General features: G+C 35.4%; 1 protein-coding gene across 9 annotated transcripts in view; it reads left to right on the top strand.

Annotated features, from left to right (window-relative positions):
• LOC133203844 (uncharacterized) overlaps window positions 1-12,421 on the top strand; it is a 161,697-nt gene that overhangs the window by 133,126 nt on the left and 16,150 nt on the right. For all 9 annotated transcript variants that reach the window (XM_061339640.1, XM_061339638.1, XM_061339639.1 and 6 more), the window contains one exon: window positions 11,944-12,085. In XM_061339640.1, coding sequence (XP_061195624.1) covers window positions 11,944-12,085 — 142 coding nt within the window. The remainder of the gene's footprint in view (window positions 1-11,943; window positions 12,086-12,421) is intronic.

The raw sequence follows: 12,421 nt of genomic DNA, 5'->3' as shown, positions 1-12,421 counted from the left end.
ACGATGAGCAAGGATGCTTTTACAAAATTTTTAAAACTTGTTGCCCCAGGGGTTCTGTTGTTTTTTTTTTTTTCTGAAGGGGGGGGGGGGCTCTGTTGATAATATGATGAAAATGTGTGAATTCTTTGAAAATCTTGAACTAATTGCATAGTTATGATGATGAGGGTACCTCTTCCAAATTTGTAAATTTCATGACCCTGGGTCATGGGTTCTAGGATAGGATTGTGTTAAATAGTGAACATGCATTCTTTAATGCTCCTGGGTATATTGGAGGCAAACAGAGTAAACGTTTTAATAAGCAAAGATGTTTTAACCAGAATTTTGAACATCTGGACCATTAAGTCAAATGTTCTGGTCCTGGCCAGGGCTCTATTAATTTGTATTCTAATGAGTGGAGTGAAGTTATTCCCCTTTGCCATTCGCCATTGCTAATTAATCACTCTAGATAATGTATTTGAAAGGTTAATAGAATAAGAGAATTATGCAAGAGCATTTATCGTATAATACAAAAGTACTTTTAAAGTTTTAATGATCAGGTAGAATTGGAAATAATAGATGAATAAAAATGAAACAAAAATAAGTTATCTTTTTAAATGTTCTTCAAAGGCCTAGTGAGGCCAATGTGAGAGGTAATAATATGGGGTTAAAAATACACATTTTGCTAAAAGTCTACATGGTAATAGTGTTAAATAGGGGACAGATAAAAAAAAGAAAAACTATTTTATCATACACACTTTCATTACAACCAAAAATCTTTCCGACTTCTGTTCATGATTATATGCCTGAATGATGACACATTTTAGTCCTTTTTAAAAGACATTATTTGTTTCCTGCCTTACTTTTAATCGTAAACCTTCTTTATTCCATTTAAAGTGTTTACAAGTAAAAATTTCCCTTTTACTGGCCTTTTACTGGCACGTGTATCTAGAAAAGGACATTTTTGTCACAATTGTCGGAAGATGCAATATCCTATAACGATTGATATATTCAATATCACGCTCATGTTTTGGAGCCGATTGTCTTTCTCAGATTTTAAATTTCCTTATTTTGATTTTTAACTAAAATAAGAAGATAATTTTGTACGCTTAAACAATAATTTTTATATATGTCCATTTTCTAAATACAACTGTATATGCACTTAAGCAAATGGAATGATTAATCACAGCCCTGTGTAAACTGAGTGGTGTTTGTTTATGTGATTTTAAGCTTATGTTTATTCTTTAAACGATTTTACGAATTATGTTTATAATGAAGCAAAATCGCCCTTCCCTGACACTTTGTTATAAGCGTGTTTTACTGTATGTTACAGGTACAGTATACATCTACATGTACGAGGGTTGTGCGGAAAATCGTGGACAATGCGTTTTTATCGAAAAATAATGGGTGCACAAAGCTGAAATTTTCAGCAAATGTTTATTTATTATATTTTAATATATCCTATTTTTTAAAATAAAATGTAGAATGAAATAAAAATTGCATTATACTTGAATGTGTAGAGGGTATGGTCCTACGGCGCACGGTCATCAAATGCAGGTTTCATTAGAGAATACACAAGTATTATTTTGAAATAAAAGTATAACATAGATATGGGTGGGGTAAAATTATCATATGTTTAGTCCACTATCTCTCATGTCGTCATTTAGAAAATTTCAAGGCATTTGCTTAATTTTGGGCAGTTTCCCGAGCATTTGAAATGGGAATGTGGTCAACACAACACACGAAAAATGGCGACGTTTGACGACGTTACGGCGCACCGGAGAGCAGTTCAGTTTGATTTAGATGTAATAATTGTAACGGTGTCTTATTATAAATCTGGAGCATGGAAATATAAATAAGTCCGTTTCAGGGTTCTACTGACATCTCCATTTATTACATTCACAGATGAACACATAGAATAGTTGGAATAATGGAACAATGAAGGAATTTGGAATAATGCCCTGAAAAATCACAATAACAAATAATAAATACATAGCATAAAATATTCTGATATATCCGTATCAATATAGTAATTACAATCTGCGGTTAACAGATACACTGCATAAAGGGAGGTAACTCTGTACATGATTTACATACAATCAATGCCCCCTTTTAATATTACGCTTTGAAAAATATAAAAACATTAATATCATACCAATCTATGGGACTGAGCCTCTCCCATTCATTGTAGTCACAATATGGCTCACTGTACACGTATGTCCAGATCATAAAACTACAAATTATCATAGTTTACATAAGTAAACCTATCATCATAAAAACATCTAGTAGATATATATAAAATAAAAAATACTTTCAATAAATAGTTACTCCTTAAATACTGTCTCTCAAATCAGATTCTGACCGTGCTAGTGCTATGGAATTCACTTTGGCAAAATTACAGATTTTACAGTTAAATCAAATATTAGAAATCATATTAAAATTAGTATATAAATGTTATCTTACCTTAATAGAGAAAAGTATTGTCTCTGTCAATGTCAGAAGGTCGTAATTATAAAACTTGGTAAATACAACCCTTTCTGGACAAATACTGGACAAAGAATGACCATAACAAACAACTTTTTGGAGGGAAAAATACTGAACCAATAAAACACAACCTTACAAAGTCCAAACCAATGAAAACAGTGAATACTTCAAACCAAAGACCAAAGACCAGAACCTTCATAACCCAAGGCAATAATAATTAAGTACAGGTACTGCCTGTTCTACTTGGGTGACATTTAAAGATTTAATAATGCATTTATATTTACAATTTAAAAACATATGAAATAAATTATAGATTTATTAAATAAATTAATAAATCTAATACTGTAACACACTTCCCCTCCTTTTTAAATGACTTCCACGTCATTCAAATGGAGACTTACCACTTATCTGGTACTCTGGCATAATCAGGAAAATCTGAAATTAAAACAGAATTTATACAATTAAAACATTATAACTTTTCAGTAATCATTTTTAAAAATGCTTTTGACATATCTCTGTCCATTTTTGTTAGCTGTGATGCCATATTCTGAAAGTATATCAATTTCTCTTTCCACTCAGGCTGTTGTGGTATCTGTTGACAACATACATAATTCTTCATCCATGCTGGCTTCTTTTTAACTCGTCCTGATCTCCTCGGTAACTCATCTGTCTCAATATCATCAGGACTGTCATCCTCATCAGCATGGATATCATCAACATGGTCATCATGAACATCATGGCCATCATAAGCATCTTGGTTGTCATCTTCTTGCAGATTACTTCCATCATCATCAAGGTTGTCTTCATCAATATCATCCACCATTCCACTAGCATCTGGCTCATCAGATGCTACACTATCCGCTTCCCCTGGCTCATCAATGGTTTCAGCACTTACCTGGTCGTCACCAGTTACAATGTTCAAACCTACTGCCTCCTCAGACAATGCCTTAGACTTTACAGGGTACTCCACTGTAAGACACAGATCATCTTCATCATCATCAGATTCCATCTGATGGAGGATGGCAGGCTCCTGACCTCTCTTACACTCTTCTCCATTTTTCCTCTGTCTTTCCCTAGGAACTGGAATGGGTGTCTTGGCTGATCCAAATGGTAATAAAAGATTTCTGTGAAGAATTCTTAACTTACCTTGGTTATCTTCTCTTTTAACTTTGTAAACCGGTATTGATGAATTTGGCTGACTTATGATGATGTATGGCTTATCTTCCCACTTGTCTTGAATTTTATGCTTCCCGTCGAAACTTACAACTTTGACTAATACCCGGTCTCCTTCTTTCAAAATAACTCCTCTAACCTTAGTGTCATAATGCCATTTTTGTTTTAGCTGGGAATTCTTAGTTGCTGTTTCAGCCTTCTGGTATGCATCTTGTAGATTCCTCTGTAGTTTTTCTAAGTAAGTTGATGTTGAACTTGATTGAGAATTCCTTTCTATTCCAAAGACTAAGTCAACTGGCAAATTTGGTTCTCGGCCGAACATCAAAAAATAAGGAGAAACACCAGTTGTATCATGTGTTGTACAGTTGTATGCATGGACTAATGGGTTGATGTAATTTTTCCAGTTATGTTTCTGTTCAGGATCCAAAGTGCCTAACATGGAAATAAGTGTTCTGTTAAACCTTTCTGTGACACCGTTGCCCATTGGGTGGTATGGTGTTGTACGGGATTTGGCAATTCCAGTCAGTTGACATAAATCTTTGATGATATTACTACAGAAATTAGCTCCTTGGTCTGAGTGCAATTTTTGAGGTAATCCATAGTGCACTATAAAATGGTTGAAAATGGCATCTGCTGTGGTACGGGCAGTCTGGTTCTTTGTTGGTACTGCTACAGCATACTTGGTAAAGTGGTCTGTAATCACCAAGATATTTTGGATATTACCTTTCGATGGTTCCAAGGTTAAATAATCCATACAAACCAATTCTAAGGGTTGAGTTGTTTTGATGTTAACTAACTCTGCTCTCTGGTTGTTAGGAGTCTTAAACTTGATACACCTGTCACACTGTTCTATCCAATTGCTGACATCAATATACATCTTGGGCCAATAAAATCTCTCTCTTATTAAAGCTATGGTCTTTTCTCTTCCGGGATGACCCATGTCATTGTGCAGATATTGTAGTATAAGATGACTGAATGAATTGGGAATGATGAACTGATGATGAATAATCCCATCAGTTTTGGTTTCTCTCACAAGCAAATCATCTTTCAATTTTAACCTCTTGAAATTTCGATGAAGAATAGCCTCTGTTTCATTCTTTACTGTATTCTTGGGAGGTTTTCTTCCTCCTCTTATGTATTCAATCATCATTGAAATGGTGTCATCATTCCTCTGTATTTCTTTTATATCAATATAGCTACTGTCTTTGTCTTGTGATCGTTGTAATAACTGGCATACCGAATGAGGCAAGAAAACTGGAAGGGTCTCGATATATGGTTGTTGATGTTCTGAATTAATGATGGCACTAATAGCTTCTTTATCCATAGTTTCTGTTCTTTCAGGTAATCTTGATAAAATGTCTGCATCAGTATTGGATTTTCCAGGTTTGTACGTAATGCTGAAATTGTATGAAGATAAAGCAGCTATCCATCTATGGCCAGTTGCATCTAATTTGGCTGTTGTTAAAACATATGTCAAGGGGTTGTTGTCAGTGAAGACAGAGAAAGTTTGTCCTGTGAGGTAATCAGAAAACTTCTCTGTAATAGCCCATTTTAATGCTAGAAATTCCAATTTATGGGTTGGGTAATTTCTTTCTGATTTGCTAAGTCCCCTACTGGCATATGCTATGACCCTTTTAGCTCCATCTTGTTCTTGATACAGAACCGCTCCTAAGCCACTTTGACATGCATCGGTATGTAATTCAAATGGACTGTTGAAATTGGGATAACCAAGTACAGGAGCTGATGTTAGCTTTTCCTTTAGTGCATTAAATGCTGATTCCTGGGACGGTCCCCATGTCCATGTTGGTGGAGGCGGTTTCTTTTTTCCTCTTGGTTTCTTTCCTGTAGCCATGATGTCGATCAAAGGTCGAGCAATCTTGGAGAAATTCTGAATGAATTTTCTGTAATATCCAGCGAATCCTAAAAATTGTCGTACGTCTTCTGGATTTTTCAGAATAGGCCAGTTTTTGACTTTAATAACTTTGTCAGGGTCCGCCTGTACCCCATTTTCAGACACAATGTGTCCTATATACTTCACCCTTTTCATGAAGAAAGAACATTTCTTTGGGGATAACTTCAACCCAAACTTCCGGAACCTTTCAAAAACTTCTTTGAGGCGGTGAAGATGTTCCTCAATAGACCTAGAAAAAACAATGACATCATCTAAATATATAAAACAAATTTGCATATGGAGATCTCCTAAACATTGTTCCTGTAATCTTTGATAGGTAGCTGGAGCGTTAGCTAATCCGAAAGGCATTTTATTAAATTCAAAGAATCCCAATGGTCCGACTGTAAATGCTGTTCTTTGTTTATGTTCTTCAAGAATTTCTATTTGGTGATAGCCGGACTTCATATCTAAAACGGTGAAGTAGCAATTACCGGCAAGCGAGTCCAAAATTTCATCTATCCTAGGCAATGCATAATTATCTCTCACTGTTTTGGAATTCAATTGCCTATAATCCACACACATCCTCAAAGAGCCATCTGGTTTCTTCACTAAAACAACATTGGAAGAAAATGGAGAGTGAGATGGTCTAATTACTCCACTGGCTAGTAGCTCTTGTATGTGGTTTCGGACTTCTCCAATCATAGCTGGTGGTATGCGCCTGTATTTCTGTTTGAAAGGTGTAGTGTCTGACAACTCTATGTGATGATACACTTTGTCTGTAGTAACAATATCAGTTGAACTTGTTGAAAAGATGTCTTGGAATTCTGAAATAAGTCCTTTACATCTTTCTTTCTCCTGTTCTGACAGAGTCTCTGAAATGTGGACCTTCTCAAAGATGTTCTCTAATACTGTTGGTGATGTATTAGGATGAGAGGTTTCTGCAATGGTAACAGGCTGCATCTCACAAAGAAGTACTCCTGGTGCTATCGACACTGTCCGAGTTGTCACATTACTTACTTCTACAGGTGTTAAATTGTCATCCTGACAGTTGTAGTAGTGCAAGGTAGGAGTTATATCTAAGTCTGATGGGATGCTAGATTTGAAAGTTGGCTGCAACATGGCTAGCACCTTCTGGTATGGAACTTTCTTGTCAAGGTATGCATTGACAACAACTTTTCCGTTAGGTGGAATCAGGATTCTTGATTTCTCTGCTGACTTCAAAACAGCAAGTCTATTTCTGTTCCTTTCTAGTTGTTTTTGTCGAAGAGCAATACATCTGAAAGCCAGATACCATGGTGCATGCATATCAGCATCCTGAAGAAATCTAGAACCATACTCTGTTCTGGTAATGTCCATCAGGCGACTTAAGATATTTGTTCCAATCAAAACAGGTACATTAGCATTATACTTGCTATCAGGAACAACTAAAAAGATACATTCCTTCAGAACTTCCAATGAAGAGAGTCCATGAGTGGCTAAATCTGCAATGACATATCCCAAATAAGGCATCATCTGCCCATCAGCACATTCAATGTCAAGTTGTTCCTCTAATGGATAAAATGCTGTTCCATCTCGCAGATGTGTCTCAAAAAATGTTTGCGATATTGTGGAGACAGTAGCTCCAGTGTCCAATAATGCAGAACATGGAACTCCATTAATAGCCACTTGAACCTCATTTGATGTTCCTACTAATTCTTCCGATAAGTTGTTGGGACTGTTTCTTCTTCTGCCAGACCCTTGTCCCCAGGATTTGGCCATCTGTAGTTTAAAGATTCCTGACTCTGCAACCAATAGCTATATGTCCTTCTTGACCACATCTGTAACATACGACTTTATCAGATCTCCGATCCTGTTGCTGATTAGTCTTCTTAAAAGTAGTAAATCTGGGCTCAGGCATCCTAGGAGTGTAGCCTCTACTAGAATACTGTCCTCTTCTTCCTCTTTGAAAAGGCTGTCTGTTTCTGTTGTTATACGAACTATAGTTGGGTGGTTTATAATAAGGCTGCTGCTGCATTGCCTTCAGCTGGTTTATCTGAGCTTGCAAAGCTTCATATTTGTCGTCATCAACTGCAGTTTTTTCTGAGGAGATCCCTGATTTTACTATGGCTGGCTTTACTTTTGTTGATTTGGTCTGCCCTGGATGTTCTGTCTCGATCTTTCTCACTTCTACTCTTAATTTGTCAAAATCCTTAATTGAGTGAAATAAGTATCCAGAAATATCTTTTAAGTCTTGTCGCAGACCTTTATAAAACATTGTACGTAACATTTCATTTGCCGCATAGTTCTGGACCTTCCCCAACTTCATGGCAGTGTTCAGAATTTCCTCTAACCTGCAGCTCCAAGCTGAACAGGTCTCATCTTCCCGCTGTTTAGCACTGTAAAATTCGGCTAAAATGTCTTCTTTTTCCAGAACATTTCCATAAATGCTGTCTAACTTGGAAAGAATTTCTTCTACAGTGGCACCAACTCCTAATCTCATCACAACTTTGGCTGCCTCTCCTTTCACAGATCTCCTAATGGCTTGTAATAAGGATTCTTCTGAATGAACTTCCCTTATAAGACAGGTAACTTCATACTTCCACAGGTCATAGGAAGTTTCACCTTTTCCATCACCTGAGAACATGGATATCCGTAAAGGAGATTTCAGATAAACTTCTTTAGAAGATGATGATGCTGCAGCGACTGGTTCTTTGGATTTGGTCTCTGCAATAGAATGACTGGCTGCCCAAGTTACAAAACTTTCTGGATTGATCTTCATCTTTTGCAATGCCATCCAGAACTGTTTCATGTCTTCCTCTGACATTGTACTTTCTGCTGCCTCGGCTTTATGTCCTTTAGGTTCCATTTTAAATTCTGTCGTAATTGCTGGCTTCTCTTTGGGCCTAGCATCTAAAGGTTTCTCTGTTTTTGTTTCAGTTGTAGTCTCTGATTTGTCTGCTGTCTTAGCTTTTGCTTCGGACATGGTTGTATATACAGATCAATGGCAATAAAATATTATGTACAAATAAAATAATATACAATGCAATTTTCAGGAGGGTAGTTCTAACTGAACTATAAAGAACACAGGGCAATTTTAATGTAATGAATTTAAAAGAGGGAGTTCATAACTGAACTACTGAAAAGGGATTTTTTTTTAAGTAATGTATTTAAACAGGAGGGTAGCTCAATGCGCGAGCTAATTGCAAAGGGTAAGGTTATATGTACTTAACAAAAGTGAAAGTAGAATTGCACTTCCGGTATGAAGTTGCACTTCCGGTACTGCAGTTAAAGTTTAAAGGCAAAATTCAAAGTACAATATTTCTTGTGATACCCAATGTGTAACTACTACACTAATCTACATAATTACGAATGCTGTATGTCGATAATGATGATCTCTAAATAATGTTGTATTTTAACTAAAAAAAATAATCTGCTGAAAAATAAACAGTTGTAGAACGCTCTGTATCGAATATAAATGTCAAAATCAGCTGGTAACAAATTCAATGAACAAGAACTGAAAATAAACTGCATTTACGATCCAAAAATCTCCTGAAAAAGAATAAGGGTATCAGACTAACTATACTATACCTGATATTCAAAGTTAATAAGAAATAAACAACAAACACTGACGATATAAAACAAATTAAATCAAATTTTAACTTTTTGTTCACAAAATCACGTTTTCTAAAGTCGTTTCCGGTTAAAACGGATATCGAGCTCGATCGAAATTACGCAATCGGAAAAGTAGGCAGTGCTATAGAAAATAAACCGAACCCGATGATAAATAAATCAATACTTTAAGGGAAGTTTGGAGAAGATGACAGACAAAACGCTATACCATTATTCTAAAAAAAATATGAACTTAATGTAAAACAACTTTTCACTGTATCAACACCCACTGCACACTGGATCAGACGACAGACTCAAAATGAATAGGCTACACTTCAAAATACCATACTTGAGCACTAAATAAACTACTTGACCAACTGCAACAAATTAATTATCTGTCAAAGTGTCAAGATGTCCTTGTCAAAAGGGATAGATATTATTTACTACATTATTGTAAGTTCTGATTTAGTAAATCAAGGGTATCTGGGTACTTGGATGGTGCGCAATGTGCAATACCTCACTTACCCATACGTCTTCCTCTCCGGTACTTCAATTCTTCAAATAATATAACTTATATGTGGGTACCCAATAAAATAGCTAAACTATAGTAAACCTATATACACTTTGACAAATTGTTGATCAACACTATAACAGTACTGGCCAGCTATTAAAATAATATGATCTACCTCTAGTTAAACTAGAATATATACATGTATTGCTAGTTGCTTGAAAGCACTGTAAAAATTCTGTTCAAAAACTCACCGATCAGCTGATACTCCAATGTCACATAGCAAAAATATACAACAATCACAAAAAAATGATACTACTCACACAAGACATTAAGCTCACAGTTTGTCACAGTAATCACCGGCAATATATGTCCAAGTCAATGCGTTGGCCAATATAGTGGTAGAATTCACACGCACAGCTGTGTCTATTCAGGTGTAACAGATCACTGATTATCTAACTGGTCAACGGGAAAGTCGAACACTATTAGGAATGTGTCATCTGAAATGATGTTCAATCAGGAGAGGTCCCTACATGGGCGCCATTTTGTAACGGTGTCTTATTATAAATCTGGAGCATGGAAATATAATTAAGTCCGTTTCAGGGTTCTACTGACATCTCCATTTATTACATTTACAGATGAACACATAGAATAGTTGGAATAATGGAACAATGAAGGAATTTGGAATAATGCCCTGAAAAATCACAATAACAAATAATAAATACATAGCATAAAATATTCTGATATATCCGTATCAATATAGTAATTACAATCTGCGGTTAACAGATACACTGCATAAAGGGAGGTAACTCTGTACATGATTTACATACAATCAATGCCCCCTTTTAATATTACGCTTTGAAAAATATAAAAACATTAATATCATACCAATCTATGGGACTGAGCCTCTCCCATTCATTGTAGTCACAATATGGCTCACTGTACACGTATGTCCAGATCATAAAACTACAAATTATCATAGTTTACATAAGTAAACCTATCATCATAAAAACATCTAGTAGATATATATAAAATAAAAAATACTTTCAATAAAATAGCTACTCCTTAAATACTGTCTCTCAAATCAGATTCTGACCGTGCTAGTGCTATGGAATTAACTTTGGCAAAATTACAGATTTTACAGTTAAATCAAATATTAGAAATCATATTAAAATTAGTATATAAATGTTATCTTACCTTAATAGAGAAAAGTATTGTCTCTGTCAATGTCAGAAGGTCGTAATTATAAAACTTGGTAAATACAACCCTTTCTGGACAAATACTGGACAAAGAATGACCATAACAAACAACTTTTTGGAGGGAAAAATACTGAACCAATAAAACACAACCTTACAAAGTCCAAACCAATGAAAACAGTGAATACTTCAAACCAAAGACCAAAGACCAGAACCTTCATAACCCAAGGCAATAATAATTAAGTACAGGTACTGCCTGTTCTACTTGGGTGACCTTTAAAGATTTAATAATGCATTTATATTTACAATTTAAAAACATATGAAATACATTATAGATTTATTAAATAAATTAATAAATCTAATACTGTAACATAATGACGACCTAAGAAGCTTTTAATTACTACAGAAGAAGAAAAAAATTAAAAATATTACTAGATGTTTAGAATACAGGTGAAATTTTTTAAGCGGAAGCTTTTTGTTCGAATCCCCGGGTAGAACTAAACATACGAACAAACAGCTATTGGCTAACGAAAGACTCTGACACTGTACATCATCGATATAAGATTGCCTATTTAGTTGAATGATAGTGAGGGTACTGTCCAAAACTTCAGAAGGCCCCATGTGTGTGCGAGATTGGTTCCTCGACTGATTATGAAGGAATAAAGGGCAAACTCGAGTATGTGCTTCAATGAAATTCCCGATTTAAAGTGGGGCTCACACAACTTTTCTTTAGCAAAGAAGAAACTTGACCCTGTTTCAGATACTTTGACGTTATCATCTGTGCGGCGTTAAACGATACCACACATAATATAAAATCTCATATTTTTGTTAACTTGAGCATCTATCTTTTTCAAATTTGCTAGGTATATTGCTGAAAAGGTTACTAAAGTGAAGTAAAAATTTTTGAACGCAGTGATGATTATTTTTCACTCTAGACAACTTGTCCATGATTTTATCGGATAACCCTCGTAGTTATGTGGATTAATTATTACCTGTGAAAGGAAGATATGGTGAGATTGGAATGAGGTTGAAATAATAATCTGTGAAAAAAAAAATTAATTTTGTTCAACTGAAAATATATTTGGATGTTGAAAATGTAATAATATAATTATGTTCATGTATTACAGATGTAGACTGTTTCAATATTACCCCAACGAAAATTCCAGATACAACGGAAAATAATGAGAGAAAAGAACATGGTTCCAAGAATATTACGGAATCTCCAACAAGCAATGATTCTAGCCCAGACTCTGAACATGTGTTAAGAAGGTATATTTCGATTCTGTGTTGACATACTTTTAGCATTGATTTGTGAAATTATGAACGACATGAGTGTTTCCGCTACCTTTGCTTTCCATGAACTTTTTAGGTCACCTGAGTCACTCAGGTGACCTATTGCTATCTGTTTTCGTCCGTCGTCGTGCGTTAACTTTTGAACGTTTTTAACCTCTTCTCTAGAACCGCTCGACCAATTTCAACCTAATTTGGTATATAGCATCTATGGATGAAGGGGAACAAAAAATTGTGAATTTCATGGTCCCTGCCCCCCTGGGGCCTGAGGGGTGGGGCTAAAACCACCAAAAATAATGCAATCTTTAAAAATCT

Source organism: Saccostrea echinata, unplaced genomic scaffold, assembly GCF_033153115.1.
Source record: "Saccostrea echinata isolate AGI-Se365-2 ecotype Australia unplaced genomic scaffold, CSIRO_AGI_Sech_v1 ptg000052l, whole genome shotgun sequence".
In the NCBI taxonomy this organism is placed as follows: domain Eukaryota; kingdom Metazoa; phylum Mollusca; class Bivalvia; order Ostreida; family Ostreidae; genus Saccostrea; species Saccostrea echinata.
This window is presented reverse-complemented; position numbering and strand designations above follow the sequence as displayed.